Source organism: Hyperolius riggenbachi, chromosome 6 (genome assembly GCF_040937935.1).
Source record: "Hyperolius riggenbachi isolate aHypRig1 chromosome 6, aHypRig1.pri, whole genome shotgun sequence".
Taxonomy (NCBI): domain Eukaryota; kingdom Metazoa; phylum Chordata; class Amphibia; order Anura; family Hyperoliidae; genus Hyperolius; species Hyperolius riggenbachi.
The window spans coordinates 30978961-30998616 of NC_090651.1; the positions used below are offsets into that span (position 1 = coordinate 30978961).

At 47.2% G+C, this 19656-nt stretch overlaps 2 protein-coding genes across 5 annotated transcripts in view; one reads left to right on the plus strand and one right to left on the minus strand.

Moving 5' to 3' along the window:
• The window catches only part of TTC39A (tetratricopeptide repeat domain 39A), a 109197-nt gene that overhangs the window by 59447 nt on the left and 30094 nt on the right, over positions 1–19656 (minus strand). For all 4 annotated transcript variants that reach the window (XM_068242436.1, XM_068242435.1, XM_068242434.1 and 1 more), the window contains exon 2: positions 14800–14904. In XM_068242436.1, coding sequence (XP_068098537.1) covers positions 14800–14904 — 105 coding nt within the window. The remainder of the gene's footprint in view (positions 1–14799; positions 14905–19656) is intronic.
• The window catches only part of LOC137521250 (protein starmaker-like), a 12433-nt gene continuing 9223 nt past the window's right edge, over positions 16447–19656 (plus strand). The window contains exon 1 of the mRNA XM_068240241.1: positions 16447–16525. Coding sequence (XP_068096342.1) covers positions 16447–16525 — 79 coding nt within the window. The remainder of the gene's footprint in view (positions 16526–19656) is intronic.

Here is a 19656-nt window from a genome sequence, read left to right on the forward strand (position 1 = left end):
AAAATTCGGAGGCCAGCACCTCACAGCAAAGCAGCTCCAGACACAGTCAACACAACTGAGGGTAGGGAACTCAGACCTTACTAGCCCCAACACTGTGCGCTGCTTGGGTTTACTGACTGATGGGGAGTTAAACTTCAGGAATCAAATTTCAGTTGTGGTGAAACATTCCTTCTTTCACCCTAAGGAATTTTGCAAAAATTAGGCACCTCATTCCTTCAGAGGATCTTCCAACCCTAGTTCACGCCTTCATCACATCACGGCTGGACTACTGCAATGCCCTTTTATGCAGGCCTTCCAAATAAAGACCTGCACCGCCTGTAGCTAGTACCGAATGCTGCCACTAGACTGTTAACAAGCCAACCCTGCTATTGCCACATAACACCAATCCTCTGCTCACTACAATGGCTAGCCATAAAATAGAAAATAGTATTCAAAATTGGCATGTTATCATTAAAATCCCTACACGACCCGGGCCCTGGATACCTGAAGGATTTGTTGCAACTGCGTCACACCTCTCACAGGCTCAGATCAACAGGATCCAATAACTTGACCACCCCCAGAGTTCAACTGAAAACCTTTGGAGACAGAGCTTTCTGTCATGCTGTCCCTACCCTGTGGAATGCCTTGCCAAACGTAATTAAGACAGCTCCAACCCTGGACACGTTTAAATCAAATCTGAAAAGCCACCTGTTTAGTCTGGTGTTTATAATCACATAACTTTTCCCCCTGCACACATCACTATGTACTGGTTTGAGACAAGCATTATGTGCTTTGGTAAAGGGAGGGGGGACACCAAGAGCCCAATAGTGTGATATTGTATAGATGATAATTAATAATGAGTAATCTAACAATTTAATACTCACAAACCAGGGTTACCATTAGGCAACCACTGTGAAGGCAGGTGGGGAGATTAACCTGACCCCACTCAGGATTAAAAGTCGCTCTCTGTAGATGGGAAGAAGATGGGTACAACCCTCCACCAAGGGTAGACTTAGCAATATGTAGAAGCTTTCCAGAGGCGCCAATAGAATAAAATTCACTTAAACGAGCTTAAAACCGATGGGGCAGTGGTGGGCCTATCCCATCCATGCAGACAAAGCAAACACAGGAAGGACTGGCATCAACAGTCAAACAACAATTTATTTATACTCCACAGTAAAAATAGGCAACGCGTTTCACGGGCTCAATCCCGCTTCATCAGGCCAATCAAAAAGGAGCATACAGCTTAACAGCATCAAAACCACACTGAGCGCCTCTGTCTGTCTGTCTCGACAGAGGCGCTTAGTGTGGTTTTGATGCTGTTAAGCTGTATGCTCCTTTTTGATTGGCCTGATGAAGCGGGATTGAGCCCGTGAAACGCGTTGCCTATTTTTACTGTGGAGTATAAATAAATTGTTGTTTGACTGTTGATGCCACAGTCCTTCCTTTGGTTGCTTTGTCTGCATGGATGGGATAGGCCCACCACTGCCCCATCGGTTTTAAGCTCATTTAAGTGACTTTTATTCTATTGGCGCCTCTGGAAAGCTTCTACATATTATGTGCTTTGGGTGCGACTGGAGAAAAGCACTTTACTAATGTTTTGTTGTTGCTTTTTGCCACAGACCCTGAACAAGCATGCAGATCAGATGTTTTGGATGGAAGCTAGATTGGATTTACCGCATGCTTGTTTTTGGTGTTATTCAGGCACTACTGCAGCGAAACAGATCAGCAGGACAGCCAGGCAACTGATAGTGTTTAAAAATAAATATGGCCGCCACCACAAGCCTAGTCAATCATCCAAACACACAAAAACGCCTAATGGGCGCTAGAGATAGCTGCTAATAAATATTAGTCATTTTTATAGATATTTTACTATCACGTAACCTGAACATTAACCGATCCACAACTTATGCCAAACACTAACCGACCACCTCAACCGATGCCCAACCCTGATGACCCCCCAATCGATGCCTAACCCAAATCAATCTCCTACTAAATGATGTCTAACCCTAACCCTAATGACCCCTCAACCGATGCCTAACCCTAACCAATCTCTCCTTAACCGTTGTCTAACCCTAAGTAATCTCCCCCAACCAATGTCTAACCCTAACCAACCCCCTCAACTGATGCCCGAACCTAACCAATCGGCCTCCAAACAGAGTCTAACTTTAAACGACCCCACCACCTCACTGATGCATGACCCTAACTGAACCCCCCAACCAATGCTTAACCCTAACGAACCCGCTTCGGCCACAATACCCCCAATATCCACACCGCCTTCCCTGCCATAGGTGCCCATGTTAATAGGTGTGATTAGCGGCCACAATGTGAAGCGCGCACTATTTCTAAGCTGTAGTTTGGAGCCGCCTGGTATTTTATTGACCAACTCTGGCGTTATGGCATCGCCTCAACTTTCTCAGTGCCTGCAGCACCCACATTTCCTGTTTAAGCCTCTCACGTTAGGTTCCCTTTAACAATTACTAGTTTCCTGGCTGCAATGCTTTCTAAATCACTAAAGGTATCCATACATCTAGTGACTTGGTAGTCGAATGACAATCTGATTTGATAATTATCGAATCGGATGAAAATCGGTGCCACCAAGTACATGCCCGATCGATGATGCGAGCAATTTCGGGCTCAGCATGCCAATCGGACACGCTGAAAGATGTCGGGCCGTCGTGGTAGGTCAGGAGCACGGCGGTGATGGCGAGTGATATCTGGGCGAGCGACGAACGCGACGAAACCCCCAGCGCTGTGTTATCAGTTTATAAATGTCCATGTGTGTGTTTATACATTACCTGTCCTGTGTCACTCTGCCTATCTGTCTTCCAAATACACCGCTCTTCCATTAGCCTTAAACGCGCCGCCGGTGTATAGCATGCGATGTGTGTGTGACCTCACACATGCGCCTTGGACTCTGAAGGTATTTTAGACAGATGATTAGCATGGCTGACAGGCCAGAGATACGGATCCATCTGAAAATGGCGCCTGCGAATAATGGCACACGGTGTTGCCGCTAATCCGTTTGTCGCTTATCGCTATTTGACATTAAAGCATTATCGTTATTTAGCGTTAACACACAGAACCCTCTCTGTACCTATCCCTAACCCCTAGACCCCCCCCCCTCCCTGGTGGTGCCTAACCCTAACCACTTCCCTGGTGGTGCCTAACCCGAACCACCCCCCTGGTGGTGACTAACCCTAACCACCCCCTGGTGGTGCCTAACCCTAACCACTTCCCTGCTGGTGCCTAACCCGAACCACCCCCCTGGTGGTGACTAACCCTAACCACCCCCTGGTGGTGCCTAACCCTAACCACTTCCCTGGTGGTGCCTAACCCTAAGACCCCCCCTGGTGGTGCCTAACCCTAACCACCCCCCTGGTGGTGCCTAACCCTAACCACCCACCTGGTGGTGCCTAACCCTAAGACCCCCCTGGTGGTGCCTAACCCTAAGACCCCCCTGGTGGTGCCTAACCACCCCCTGGTGGTGCCTAACCCTAACCACCCCCCTGGTGATGCCTAACCCTAAGAACTCCCTGGTGGTGCCTAACCCTAAAACTCCACTGTGGTGCCTAACCCTAAATCTCCCCTGGTGGTGCCTAACCCTAACCTTGACAGTGTTACATTAAATCCAGTCACCGTTTTGCAGTTAAATAACTTCTGCAGTTTGGCTTATGTAGGGCGCTATTGATAACGTTACTGTGCGCAATAACGTCTGCTGTTTGGCATATGAATGGCGCTATTGATAAATAACGTTACTGTGTGCCGCTTTTCTTCTTTTTTCCCTGTGCGCCATTATTATGCTTTACTAACGATAAATAGCGATAAGCGTATCTTTTTAATGCTGCGCCATTCTTATGCATAGGCGCTGTGCGCCATTATTCACTGATCCGCAGGGATACCTCCATGTTTCTCTGCAAAGCAGCTTTAGATTCCTGTGAAATGACAGGAAGTGGAGCTGTAGTATTAGGGGTGGACACGCATTGCACAAGTTACATTATCCGGGATGGGAACTTGTGACAGCAGCAGTCCTGATTTGTCACATATAATCGATCATGGATGGCAATAAACGGGGTATAGTCTCACGCAGAAGCAGCGTGCTGGGACACACGTGATCCCCATTCAGGACATGCACACTTTTTTACTGCTTGAAATGGGTTGAGGAAATCAGATTAAGTGGTTTTCTGTTAAAAGACAATCTATAGAAAATACTACATCAGATTGGGGATCTGCACAAAGCCGGGGAGACCAGTGACCAGCCAGGAAACGATAAAATGGAGAATTCTGCTTAAGATTCTCTTATTGACATACAAATCCTTGCACAATCTGGGCCCTGGATACCTGAAGGACTTGTTGCAACCAGGGCTATGGAATCGGAGTCGAGGAGTCGGAGCAATTTGGGGTACCTGGAGTGGGAGTCGGTGGTTTTAATAAAGTGAGGAGTCAGATGATTTTTAAACCAAAGCCTTAGCTTTTGTAAAAATTAGACTAAGGAGTCAGAGTCGAGAAGTCTGAGTTGGAGCAATTTTGGGTACCTGGAGTCGGAGTCAGTGGTTTCATAAACTGAGGAGTCGGAGTTGGAAGATTTTTGTATCGTCTCCACAATCCTGGTTGCAATTGGATCATCCCCTCCCCCATCTTAGATCAAAAACGATTAATAACTTGATCACCCCCAGAGTCCGCCGCAAAACCTTTGGCGACAGAGGTTTCTGTCATGCTGCCCCTACACATTGGAACTCCCTGCCACAACCAATCAGGACATTTCCATCCCTGGGAGCATTTAAAGAGGAAATACAGTGAAAATAATGTAATAAAAAAAAAGTCATTCATTTTTACAATAATTATGTATAAATATGATTTAGGTTTGCCCATTGCAAAATCTTTCGTCTCCCTGATTTACATTCTGACATTTATCACATGGTGACATTTTTACTGCTGGCAGGTGATGTCAGTGGAAGGAGATGCTGCTTGCTTTTTTTGGCCGTTGGAAACAGCTGTAAACAGCTGTTATTTCCCACAATGCAATGAGGTTCTCAGACAGGAAACTGTCAGGAATCCCACTGTGGGACGGGTTTCACCACAATATCAGTCATACAGCGCCCCCTAAAGATCCGTTTGAAAAAAGTAATAGATTTCTCATGGGAAAGGGGATATCAGCTAGTGATTGAAATCAAGTTCAATTCTTGGTCATGGTTTCTCTTTAACTCCAAACTAAAAAGCCACCTGTTTAGTCTGGCATTTATGAACACCTGACTGTTTCCTCTGTAGCACAGTCCAGCCTGCAACTATGTATTGATCTGAGACATATCTTTCATTTCTATGGGAGAAAAGCGCTTTACCAATGTTATTGTATTATTATTAACTGACAGAGAAGGGACAGAAGTGGATAAGAAGAGCCAATGGTTTCTCTTTAGCACAACATGTAGCTCATCCAAAGTTCCTCGAGGCAAACCATTGACTTTGTCCCAGATGGACCCTGTGTTGGCAGGTCCAAGGCTGACAAAATGTGCACTGCCGGACTGGCCATTGAAGTCAATGGTCCGATCAGGAATTAGAGATTTTACTGAGAAATAGTTTCTTATTGCAGTCAGGGCGAAGAGAGGTGTACTGTATTTGGTTTTATGAACACACTAGGAAGAGCGTGGTAAGTGTTAAATGCAGGAAAAAGGCTTTAGAGGAAGATGACACCGCTGAGCTACAGTGCTGACCACAAAGAGATCAGGGCGCCCTGACCTTGGCCTTTGACCCCACTATGTCTGTGCTCTGCCAGCCCTGACCTTGGCCTTTGACCCCACTATGTCTGTGCTCTGCCAGCCATGACCTTGGCTTGCGACCCCACTATGTCTGCTCTCTGCCGTTCCTGACCTTGGCTTGCGACACACTGTCTGTTCTCTGCCAGCCCTGACCTTGACCTGTGACCCCACTATTTCTGTTCTCTGCCAGTCCTGACCTTGGCAAGTAACCCCACTATGTCTGTTCTCTGCCAACCCTGACCTTGGCCTGTGACTCCACTATGTCTGTTCTCTGACAGACTTGACCTTGGCATATAATCCCACCATGTCTGTTCTCTGCCAGCCCTGACCTTAGCCTGTTACCCCCAGGGCTGTGGAGTCGGAGTCGTGGAGTCGGAGTCGTGGAGTCGGGCAATTTTGGGTGCCTGGAGTCGGAGTCGGGAAAAAATGCACCGGCTCCGACTCCTAATGAATTTGTAACTGTAATTAAAATAGAAAATATGATAAAATGTTCTATTTCTCAGATAATAGTCATTAAAAATAATGTATATATACAGTATATATACAGTAATAGCTGTGCTTAGTCCACAAAAATGAAATAAACCAATCAAAATTAGTTACTTGTGCTGCTTCAATAAAGCAGTCCCCGTATTTTAAGGTCAGATATACATATCTGATTGTGACTGTATATCTGATATGTACACAGGAATCTCTTATATTTACTAAATAACATCTATACTGTAAGAATAAAGCCTGATGTGTAGCTGTGTCACTAATAGAGATGGTCAATGAGATGGAAATAATTCTGCACTGATGCTGATTTATGCAAATGTATGCACTCCCTTTGCTGATGAAATCAAATAATTTGATATGTTGTTAAAATTTGGTTTGGTAACTACAAATTAAAGGGTACCTGAGATGGATGAAAAGTAAAGTTTTATACATACCTAGGGCTTCCTCCAGCCCCCTTCAGGCTAATCAGTCCCTCGCTGTCCTCCACCACCCGGATCTTCTGCTATGAGTCCTGGTAATTCAGCCAGTCAGCGCTGTCCGGCTGCATGCCGCTCCCACAACCAGGAACATTCTGCACCTGCGCAATAGTGCTGCACAGGTGTAGTATGCTCCTGGCGGCGGAGTGTGTGCATGCGCACTACGCCCGACTGGCTCAAGTACCTGGACTCATAGCAGAAGATCCAGGTGGTGGAGAAGGACAACGAGGGACTGATTATCCTGAAGGCGGCTGGAGGAAGCCCCAGGTATGTATAAAACTTTAATTTCATCTGTCTCAGGTTTACTTTGTTACACAGTAGTACTATACTCTACATATGCACTCCCCACAGAGCTGCAGGGAATCCACTGAGAATGCTGTGCACATTGAACACAGAGGTGTTGTCTGTCACCCATAAACCTTGTTCAGATTGTGCATGAAGAATGTGTAATACAGGAAGAATCTCCTCATTACCCTGCAGAGTACCTGCACATCACTCTTACATGCACCCACATTTACATTGCCTAGGGCCTGATAGATGTTCTTTGCCTTTTACAAGTACTCTTACCAAGGACTAGTTTTAGTCTAAAGGGAATAAATATAGTAGTCTACATATTCTTCTCACTTCAGTTGTCTTGTAAAATTCCTAAGCGTTGGCAGTTAAGAGACGAATTTCATGTTACATACTTTTAATCAACAAAAATGTAATATGCAAATTAGAGGAGTCGGAGTCGAGGAGTCGGAGTCGGTGGAATCCTAAACTGAGGAGTCGGAGTCAGTGGATTTTTGGACCGACTCCACAGCCCTGGTTACCCCACTATTTCTGTTCTCTGCCAGTCCTGACCTTGGCAAGTAACCCCACTATGTCTGTTCTCTGCCAACCCTGACCTTGGCCTGTGACTCCACTATGACTGTTCTCTGCCAGCCCTGACCTTGACCTGTGACCCCACTATGGGCTTGATTCACAAAAGAGTGCTAACTGTTAGCACAGCCGTTTTCGGGCGAATTTTCGCATTGCGCGCAATCGCGAATTTTCCCTCGAAACAATAACGTTTTCGCGCGAAAACGTTATAGTTTTGCGCGAAAATTCGCGATCACACGCAATGCGATAATTCGCGCGAAAACGTCCGTGCTAACAGTTAGCACTCTTTTGTGACTCAAGCCCTATGTCTGTTCTTTGCCAGCCCTGACCTTGGCCTGTGAGTGACCCCACTATGTCTGCTCTCTGCCAGCCTTGACCTTGGCATGTAACCCCACTATGTCTGTTCTCTGCCAGCCCTGACCTTGGCATGTAACCCCACTATGTCTGTTCTCTGACAGCCTTGACCTTGGCATGGGACCGCACTATGTCTGTTTTCTGCCAGCCCTGACCTTGGCCTTCGACCCCACTATGTCTGTTCTCTGCCAACCCTGACCTTGGCCTGTGAGTGACCCCACTATGTCTGCTCTCTGCCAGCCCTGACCTTGGCATGTAACCACACTATGTCTGTTCTCTGCCAGCCTTGGCCTGGGACCGCACTATGTCTGTTCTCTGCCAGCCCTGACCTTGGCCTGTGACCCCAACTATGTCTGTTTTCTGCCAGGCCTGACCTTGGCCTGTGACCCCAACTATGTCTGTTCTCTGCCAGGCCTGACCTTGGCCTGTGACCCCAACTATGTCTGTTCTCTGCCAGGCCTGACCTTGGCCTGTGACCCCAACTATGTCTGCTCTCCGCCAGCTCTGACCTTGGCCTGTAACCCCGCTATGTCTGTTCTTTGCCAGCTCTGACCTTGACCTGTGACCCCCACTATGTCTGCTCTCTGCCAGCCCTGACCTTAGCCTGTTACCCCATTATTTCTGTTCTCTGCCAGTCCTGACCTTGGCATGTAACTCACTATGTCTGTTCTCTGCCAGCCCTGACCTCGGCCTGTGACCCCGCTATGATTGTTCTCTGCCGGCCCTGACCTTGGCCTGTAACCCCGCTATGTCAGTTCTTTTCCAGCCCTGACCTTGACCTGTGACCCCAATAAGTTTGCTCTCTGCCAGTCTTGACCTTGGCATGTACCCCACTATGTCTACCCCACACTTGAGGAAGGGTCAGGTGACCAGTAACATGTATGTGTCCTTTGCTTAATAAACAAACGGAGTTTGAAGCCTGTGGAGTGCCTTTTTCATACTGTTGGTGTGACCCCACTATGTCTGTTAAAAAACAACCAAAGACAAAGAATACCTCAAAAATACCGCACCAAACTGGTATTGGACAATTATGCGAAGGAGGGGATTTTTCCACGTAGTCTCCGTTTTCAAATTTTTCCTTCATGGGAAGTGAAACTTAAGGAGAAAGAGGATTGGGAGAAGGGATTGAGCAGGTGCTCAGTCATTATTATAGACATGCTGTTGAAAAGAAAAATCTTTTTTTTGCATATACCAGTTTGGTGCGGTATTTTTAAGGTATTCGTTGTCTTTGGTTGGTTTGCACGTTTTTCATAATGTTCTGCACATACTGGTGCCATACGAGGTGCAACACTAGCTATACATTATTGTTTAGCGTGCTTATAGCATTTATTATTGATGGTGCTGTCCCACCTTTTGAGTGACCCACTCTGTCTGTTCTCTGCCAGCCCTGACCTTGGCATATAACCCCACCATGTATGTTCTTTGCCAGCCCTGACTTTGGCCTGTGACCCCACTATGTCTGTTCTCCACCAGCCCTGACCTTGGCCTGTGACTCCACCCTGTCTGTTCTCTCCCAGCCCTGACCTTGGCCTGTGACCCCACCATGTCTGTTCTCTGCCAGCCCTGACCTTGGCCTGTGACCCCACTATGTCTGTTCTCTGCCAGCTCTGACCTTGGCATGTAACCCACTATGTCTGTTCTCTGCCAGACCCTGACTTTGGCATGTAACCCCACTATGTCTGTTCTTTGCCAGTCCTGATCTTGGCCTGTGACCCACTATGTCTGTTCTTTGCCAGCCCTGACTTTAGCCTGTTACCCCACTATGTCTGTTCTCTGCCAGCCCTGACCTTGGCCCTGTGACCCCACTATGTCTGCTCTCTGCTGATCCTGACCTTGGCCTGTGACCCCGCCCCCCTATGTCTGTTCTCTGCCAGCCCTGACCTTACCCTGTGACCCACTAGGTCTGTTCTTTGCCAGCCCTGACCTTGGCCTGTGACTCCACTATGTCTGCTCTCTGCTGGCCCTGACCTTGGCCTGTGACCCCACTATGTCTGCTCTCTGCTGGCCCTGACCTTGGCCTGTGATCCCACTATGTCTGCTCTCTGCCAGCCCCTGACCTTGTCATTTAACCCCACTATGTCTGTTCTCTGCCGGCCCTGATCTTGGCTTGTGACCCCATTATGTCTGCTCTCTGCCAGCCCTGACTTTAGCCTGTTACACCACTATGTCTGTTCTCCGCCAGCCCTGACCTTGGCCTGTGACCCCACTATGTCTGCTCTCTGCTGGTCCTGACCTTGGCCTGTGACCCCCTCTATGTCTGTTCTCTGCCAGCCCTGACCTTGGCCTGTGACCCCACTAGGTCTGCTCTCTGCTGGTCCTGACCTTGGCCTGTGACCCCCCCCCCTATGTCTGTTCTATTCCAGCCCTGACCTTGGCCTGTGACCCCACTATGTCTGTTCTCTGCCAGCCCTGACCTTGGCCTGTGACCCCCTATGTCTGTTCTCTGCCAGCCCTGACCTTGGCCTGTGACTCACTATGTCTGTTCTCTGCCAGTCCTGACCTTGGCCTGTGACCCCCCCTATGTCTGTTCTATTCCAGCCCTGATCTTGGCCTGTGACCACACTATGTTTGTTCTCTGCCAGCAGTGACCTTGGCCTGTGACCCACTATGTCTGTTCTCTGCCAGCCCTGACTTGGCCTGGCCTGTGACCTTGATCATGCCCCTTTGGCCTGTGACCTTATCTACCCCTGCTCTCTGCTAACTCGATGTTATTCTTTAATCAAGGCCAATCATTCAGCTAAAGACCCCCTCCCTGTGGCAGCTCTCTGGTGGTCTTACCTACTGCTACTTTCCCGCCTCTCCTTGTCCTCCAAACTTTACTGCATCGTCTGAGCATTACTCACATTGCTGGGATATTTCCGCTCTACTAATCGACCTGATCTATTCTATTACTTTATTTTCAAACAATCAGCGCTCTCCAACTCAGTGTGATCAGTGTCTTAAAGGGAAACTTAAAGAGGAACTCCAGTGAACATTTTACTGTTGGCAGGTGATGTAGCTGCTGCATGATTTTTGGCAGTTGGAAACAGCTGTAAACAGCTATTTCCCACAAAAGTTCGAACTTTTCTTGTGGAAAGGGGTTACTTGTGGGAGGGGTTTCACCACAATATCAGTCATACAGTGCCCCATGATGGTCTGTTTGGGAAAAGGAATAGATTTCTCATGCAAAAGGGGATATCAGCTACTGACTGGGATAAAGTTCGATTTTTGGTCAGAGTTTCTCTTTAACTGTAAAAAAAAAAAAAAAAAAAAAAAAAGGAGCTTCACTTACCTGGTGCATCTACCAGCCCCCTGCAGCCATCCTGTGCCCTCGCAGTCACTCCTCGCTCCTCCAGTCCCCCGCTGCCAGCTAGTTTCATTTTTGCCGACTCGGAGTCAGCGTTAATGTCCGCTTCCTGCACCAGCGGGAATGCATGCAAAGGTACGCATGGCGGCCCGCCGATGAAACTAGCTGGCGGCAGGGTACCGGAGGATCAGTGACTGACTGCGAGGGCACCGGATGGCTGCAGAGGGCTGGTAGATGCCCCAAGTAAGTGAAACTTTTTTTTTTTTCTTTTTTTTTGAGTTAAAGTGAACCTCCGGACTGAAAATCTACTCAGCAGAACTGAAAAGGCTTGGTGTTTCTTTAACAGTTTCACAGCATCAGAACTTTGTTTTTCTTACCAAAGCATCATTTTTAGCATCATTTTTATCTAGGCTTCAATCAAAGAGCGTGCAGAGCATGATGGGATTTCCTATGTTGTTGTTTACGTTGCCTAGCAACTGGGAGAGGTGCTCAGGACACAGGACAGTTGGAACTGTGTCTCATGCTCCCTGTCACCTCCTTTCAACCAAAAAGATGGCTGCCATCATGAAATCAAACATTTGCCTGTTCTTTTATAACAGTGTGGGTAAGAGATTATATTACCTATCTATTTCAATTAACATAACTAATGTAACTTAATGACAGCATGTTTGTTTAGGCTGAAGTTCCTCTTTAAGGTTCCCTTTAAAGAGAACCCGAGGTGGGGTTCTGACAATGCTATCTACACTGTATAGGCAGACCCAGCCTCTGTTGCTATCCAGATCCACCCTAAGTTCCCCCTGCGCTCTGCTATCCTTCATAAATCACAGCCGCGCTGTGCGGGCTGTGTTTACATCTGTACTGTCACTCTGCATGCTCCCCCCTGCCTCCTGCATAGCTCTGGTCCCCGCCCACGTCCCTTCCCTCCAATCAGCGGGGAGGGAAGGGACGCGGGCGGGGACCGGAACTATGCAGGAAGCGGAGGGAGCAGCAGGCTGACAGTACAGAGGTAAACAAGCCCGCTGTGACACGCCGCGTGTCGACAGTGTGGCTGTGATTTATGGGGGATAGCAGAGCGCACGGGGGGGGGGGGGGCTTAGGGGGGATTGGGATAGCAACAGAGGCTGGGCTGTATAGGCAGACCCAGCCTCTGTGTGCAGTTAGCATTGTCAGAACCCCACCTCGGGTTCTCTTTAAGCTTTAACATCTCCACCACACCAACTATCAGACTGCAGTCACCAAATCCTACGATCATAAAAAACGATCATATGGGCTTGCACTCAATCCTTTCCCGTCTGGTCACTGAGGATCCTCGTTGATGCTATCCTCCTTGGCTAATAATCTCCCAGCAACCACTTTAGGACTCACACAAGTGTAGCACCGTTAAAAGGTTTAATTCCTCATAAAATACAAAAATTAAAAACTCACACAGCTTAAATGTATGCCCATCGCTGGCATACATAAGAGCGCAGGTTTTGAGGGGTAGCTGGAGATTGCCTCCAAAACGACCACTGTACCTGGATTGACTGCCAACGTTGTTCCCTGCTTAGTCCTCTTTTCTATGGATTGCTAACCTTAGCAGTTCCCAACTGGTTTCATCCACATGACTTTCTCAAGGGTTCCTCATATGATCATTTTATATATCATAGGATATGGTGAGCGCGGTCTGACAATTGGTGTGGTGGAAGTGTTGAAGCTTAAAGTGGCATAAAACTCTGACAAAACATTCAATAAATGTGTGTTTTTCTACTTTTTATTACCCATACAATTATCATATTTGCATTTGTGCACAAATAATATTGTCTGTCTACAAATTACAAATTCCCAAAATATAGTTTATCTTCTATGAAAGCTGCCATTGCGAACAATTCCCGAACCGTTCGCCGGCGAACACCTCACCCTGTACTACTTCCGGGTCGCTAAGACCCGGAGTAGTACGGCTGCGCTGGCCCGGCGGTGCGCGTCCTAGATCGCGCTCCTGTTGCCGGGCACTTTCTGCGAGTGACGTCATGAGTGACGTCACACTCATGCGCAGAGAGTGCCCAGCAACAGGCGCGATCTAGGACGCGCACCGCCGGGCCAGCGCAGCCGCACTACTCCAGGTCATAGCGACCTGGAAGTAGTACAGGCAAATAGAGATTCGCCCGCGAACAGTTCGGGCCATCTCTTGTTATCACCTCTTCGGTTGCGGCCAGAAGCTGCCCACTGCAGCAAGGAGCAGAAGAACTGAAGAACAAGTGTTGTGCTGTGTTTAACTGAATACTGTCCAGCTACAAATTTTTGTGGTAGTATATTGTATGCTGTAAATAATATTTTAGAGAAAAGAAATGCAGAGTTTCACCCCTTTAAGACATTGATCAGACAGAGTTGGAAAGCACTGGCTACTTAAAAATATAATTTAGGGCCAGTGCACACCTAAAAGCGCTAGCGTAACCGCTAACGCTCAACGCTTTTATAAGTTATGCCTCAAGGCGAATCTAGGCATGTGCCTAGCGATTTTCTATTTATCCCTAGCGATTTTTTGGAGCATTTTTGTGTAGCATTTTTTTTCATGTACAGTACAGCTACAAGTGTACTGGTTTTGTCACAAAAACGCTTGGAAAATCGCTCTGATCTAGTGCTTTTTAGAGCGATTTTCCACTTTCCTATACTTAACATTGAGGCTGAATCGCATCAGAAATGCAGCAGGACCCACATTTGCATTTGGGGGGGGGGAAAAAAACCCACATCGATCTGGTGTGCTCCATCCCATTCAAATACATTAGCCAAGCGCTTTTTAAAGCGCTAGCATTTTGAAAAGCGCTCAGAAGCGCTCTAGATGCGCACCAGCCCTTACTGTGGACTATTTTTGGAGCGACACTTTATATTGGCAGCTTATTAATTGCATGTGAAGAGAGTGGTGAGCACTGCGCACTGATCTGTTGTCTATTCTATTCCATTACTTTGTAAGCCTAGGTCAGACCCGATGCACAGATCCCCAATAATAATAAAACATTTTTATTGCTGTATGGATCTGACTTTGCTTTCAGCTTTGTTTTCACACTGCCGATGTCACCAAATAACCGGGACATGTTCAGACACTCAGCAGCTGCAGAAATAAAAGGGAACATGAGGTGAGAGGTATAGAGGCTGCCATATTTATTTACTTTTAAACAATACCAGTTGCCTGGCAGTCCTTCTGATCCTGTGTCTCTAATACGTTTAGACATAGACCCTGAACAAGCATGCAGCAGATCAGGTACTCTGACTCAGGTGTTACAGGATTACACATATGCATTTTCCAGGATTTTTGACTCAGACACTACTTATGCCAGAAGATCAACAGGACTGCCAGGTAACTGGCATTATTTACAAGGAAATAAATACGTCAGCCTTCATATACCTCTCCCCTTGGGTTCACTTTAAAGATGAGAAAACTTGAGGTAGAACTCCGTTACAAAGTCTACATGAGCGTAAGATGAAGGGCTTGGCGTCTCAGCGACAGGCAGGAGACATGATCGCGCATGTAACGTAGCGCTGTATACAGGAGGGATCCAGCTGGGCCCTCCGGCAGGAATTCTGCGATAACACAAGCTGACAGCACAGATACAAAGTCTCATACTTGGCCTGGAGGTAGCTGAGGGCCTCCTCAAAGTTGTTGTTCAGGAACATGTCTAGAGCCAGCATGCACTCCGACAGCGAGGACTTCAGATCCGAGTCCAGCGGCCTGAAACACATGAAAGACAAGTCAGCCGGGACACTTCAACAGCTGTGAATACTGAACTATATAAGATAACCTCAACAATGCTACCTGCGCACCGGCGGATGCAGTTTAATAGGATTCTGTTAGATCAACAAAATCTATCTATCCAACAGCTAAATGATGTAAAGCTACATAGAAACATGAGACAATCAAAGCCATGAACAGTATTAAAAGTAGGATTAAAAGATGAACGCCGGTGAAAATAATATAATAAAAAGTGCTTCAATTTTACAATAATTATGTATAAATGATTTAGTCAGTGTTTGCCCATTGTAAAATCCTTTATCTCCCTGATTTACATTCTGACATTTATCACATGGTGACATTTTTACTGCTGTCAGGTGGTGTTAGTGGAAGGGGATGCTGCTTGCTTTTTTTGGCAGTTGGAAATAGCTGTAAACAGCTGTTATTTCCCACAATGCAATAAGGCTCCCACAGTGTGATGTCAGAATCATGGTCCTGACATCACACTGGGAGGGGTTTCACCACAATATCAGCCATACAGCGCCCCCTGATGATCTGTTTGTGAAAAGGAAAAGATTTCTCATGGGAAAGGGGGTATCAGCTACTGAATGGGATGAAGTTCAGTCATTGGTCACGGTTTCTCTTTAATTATTAATAGTGGAGGTGGGTATAATAAGTACAATTCATGGACCCCCCTTCCCTCCCGTCTCAAGCAAACACTTTGATGGCCCCACAAGGTTTCTATCCACTTCCTCCTAGTTTTGGGGTGACCCCCACTGGGGCTCATCTGCCAGCGGTGGGGGGAGGACCCCTCTTCAGCCCACCCCAGATCTGCTGTCTCCATCAACATACGTTTTTGTTTCCGCCGTGTTCCATGCATTCTGACAATGGACATCAACAGACCTCATGATTTGGGAGAGGGCCGGGTTTTTGTTATATTTTTGCGGCGTCAGATTTCTGTTGAAAGCACTATTAAAGCTATGTACACACGACCAGATGGATTGGGGACCTCCGCCAATGAATGATTGTTCCCCAATCCATCTGGCCTAATCTGCAAGCGACGTTGGTGACGAAACGAAAGATCATGAAAACAATCGGTTCTTTATTATTGGTCTGCTGCTGTTGGGGATAAACAGCTGTATAGACACTTGCTGGAAGCAGTAGTGCACCGCAGTTTGGTATTGTAGCTGAGCTCCGGATTTCAGGGGGTGGATAGCATTAGGCATACATAGGGGAGGGTTCTTGTTAGAATTCATGTGGGAGTACAGGGGGGTAGTGGAATCAAGGCAGTTTCTTGGGCAGGGCGACCTGGGCACAGACTGGCAAGTAGAAGAAGGGGGGCGCAGGCAGAAGGAAATAACCGCTAGGGAGCTGGTGGCACGCAGTGCAGCCAAATGGAATAATAAAGATTACCAGCGCGATCACCTTCCTTGGCACCGCCTGGGCTGCCTGCGTCAGACGCCGAGTCACCATCACGTCACCACTGCACGATGACACCTGATGTCCTGTAGCGGTACTGCAGGCTGTCAGTGCGTGACGCCCATGGAGGAGTCGACTTTCCAGGATCTCTTCGCCTGTGTGTTTCCTGGTCCCTGCTTCCTCCTGGATGAGTCACTAATAAGTAGGCAGATCTATGTGTGACTGTCCCTAAATAGTAAGGGTTCACTAGTCCACGGGGTGGGGGTGGGGGAAGGGGGCACAATTTTTACACCCTCGTCCTGGGTGCAGTTTAGCCTAGAAACTGCCCTGAGTGAAATATCGCTATAATTACTGATATACCACTTGTCAGTTTTTCTGCATGAGTTGTGTGACAGTTTTGCATTGCTGTTGTTTTTCTGCATGTGAAAAACGCATTCAAGTGTGAACTTGCCCTTTGATTAGTATTGGTTGCCGTTTTCCTGTGCAAAAAGTGCACAGAAAAACTGACGAGTGGAGACAGGCCCTAAGGCTAAAAAAAAAACACTTGACACACATATTCATTAGAGTACTTCATCCTTGTGTATAACTGCTGTCCACAGATTGTTTTATGCTTATGATTAACTAAAACACTTATCCCAGTTTGCTTTCATGAGCTGGTCTGGTTCGCACAGGTGGTAAACGCAACTTTGCGCCTGATGATGAAAGCCCTGTTTGAAAAGGATCTACTGCCATTTTTAAACTGTGGGGGGTGTTGGTGTAAACATCGTGGTAGATTCCATGGTCTCGTCTTTGACAGTATGTGTAGGATCCAGTATTGGCTGCATATGCGGTTCCGTAAGGCCAGGTTCACACTTAGGGCCTGTTTCCACTACACGCAGATTGGATGCAGAAAAACTGACTCCAATGAATGCCTATGGGCCTGTTTCCACTAAACGCGATTTTTCTGATGCAGATTTTCCCATAGGCATTTACTGGAGTCAGTTTTTCTGCATTCAATCCGCATCCAATCTGCATCCAATCTGCGTGCAGTGGGAACAGGCCCTTAACAGAATCGCATGAGTTTTCAACGATGTGCTATTGGGAAAACTCATGCGATTCTGCTAAGTGTGACCCAGGCCTTAGGGGCTCAAATCACAACACTATGATGGAATAATGGGACCCTGCAAACTGATGCCAAACGCTTTTCTGCACAGTAGCTATACGAGCCTCTGCCAGTCGTCTCACAACTATAATGGTCTGAGTCCCCTTCCCACGTGGTACGTCCAGTGCGGATTCAGAATTTGGGTGATAAATGACTAGACAGAAGCTGCCATAGCACATACCACACACTCTCTGTAATATTGTTGGTCTTTGTGTGGCGCCAGTGTCTGCCTCATGACTACTGTGACATCATTGTTTGTTGCCTGACCTCTCCCTGAACAATCATTTGCTCCTCTGTAGTTTAAAGTCCCAGTGGAATGCCTATAAACAATAACTACCCAGGAGTCCCAGCGTCCCCTCCTCTCCCTCTACTGCACCTGCACACCTACATGCCTCTGTCCTGCGGTCACGTCACACCGGTGGCTGGGTGTGTGTGAAATCGCACAGCTGCACCCTGTGTCACTGCAGATAGCAGAATGGGACGGTTGCACCTGAGCTGTCACCTCCCAGGTCTCCTGGCTCTGGCTGTAAAAATGTTCAGGGTTGCCTAGTAACCAGGCCATTCACTGGCCAACAGTGCTGTCGCCGACCCCTCCTTCCACAGGCAAGGTGTGTGTAGAATTTCTTATTCCCGTTCTGCTCTATCACCCAAAAAAATAGTAAGGTTCACATGAGAAACCGGTCTGTCTGGTTGGGATAGTGGAGTGTGGCGGAGCTCTGCTGGATCGAGATAACGTTAGGAACAGGATAATGTCACTCTATAGCTGTCATATGGTGCCGCTGAAACCTCCTGCCTTTAGTAAACACAGGTTCAGCACAGGATAAACACATCTCCGGATCCCTGAAGCATTATCAACGTGATGCAACGGTGCAATCAGATCCAAAGGGCTTCTCCGCTATTAGGTTGTCCCTACAGGTAGAGCCAGATTACCCTCAAAGAAGCCTATGCAGGTAGATTGAAGGCATATTGCATTATTGATCTGGGACCTAATTGAGGAAACTTCAACTGTAGGATTAGCCATACTATGCCAGGGAAAAACACATATATAAGTAGATAAATACTTGATCTACTTACATAACATGTATTGTACTGTCCATGTTTTGATTTCACTGAATTTTATATAGTAAATTAAGATAATTCTGTTCCTGGCGGGGGCCATGTCTTTTGCCCACAGTTTAGGCTAAATCCTGATGTCATTTCTACCCTTTACTTTTTTTCTTTTCTTCTCCAATCGCTGAGTCGCCTCAGCCTTGCTTATAAGCACAAGTGAGCAGGGGATTGTGTTTCAGATAAGCAGCTAGGCAGGGAAATAAAGGGAAGAGGAGGAATATATTACAGATAAAAAGAACCCCCAGCATGCAACTGTTTGGCACCGACTACTAAAGGGCCAGTGCTAAAGTATGTGATAACTCCAAATCATAACAGCAGAAAAAGTTTTGAAAGTTTTGAATGCAGGATTAGCATCTTTATCACTTAATACACTCAGACCAGTTGCTGTTGAAATTTGATTTTTATGGTGACACTCCCGCTTTAAATCGAATGGGAACTACTGCTCTATTTGCCGCCAAAGGAGACTTCGGAAGTCTTTGAGAGCCTGAGTGCTCCTGAAGACGGGTGGCTCCATGCTGCGCACATGCACGAGCACGCTCTCTCCCGCACTCACACTGGCGCAATACAGAGCCGCCTGTCTTCAGGAGCACTCGGCTCCTGTAGACCTCTGAAGTCCCCCGCAGCGGGGGAGTCAAACGGGGCAGCTACCGCTTAAACGAGGAGACCAGGAGAAGAGAGGAAAGGCTCTGAAGGACACAGAGCCTTCCATCTCCTTAGGCAAGTTTCTGGCTGATTTTATTTTTTTTAAGTTCCCATTGACTTTAAAGGACAATTGAAGCAAGAGGGATATGGAGGCTGCCATATTTATTTCCCTTTAAGTAATACCAGTTGCCTGGGTGTCCTGCTGATCCTCCGCCTCTAATACTTTTAGCCATAGACCCCGAACAAGCATGCAGCAGATCAGGTGTTTCTGACATTATTGTCAGATCTGACAAGATTAGCTGCATGCTTGTTTCTGGTGTAATTCGGACACTACAGCAGCCAAATAGATCAGCAGAGGCTGCCAGGCAACTGACATTGTTTAAATAGAAATAAATATAGCAGCCTCCACATCCCTCCCACTTCAGTCGTCCTTTAAACCC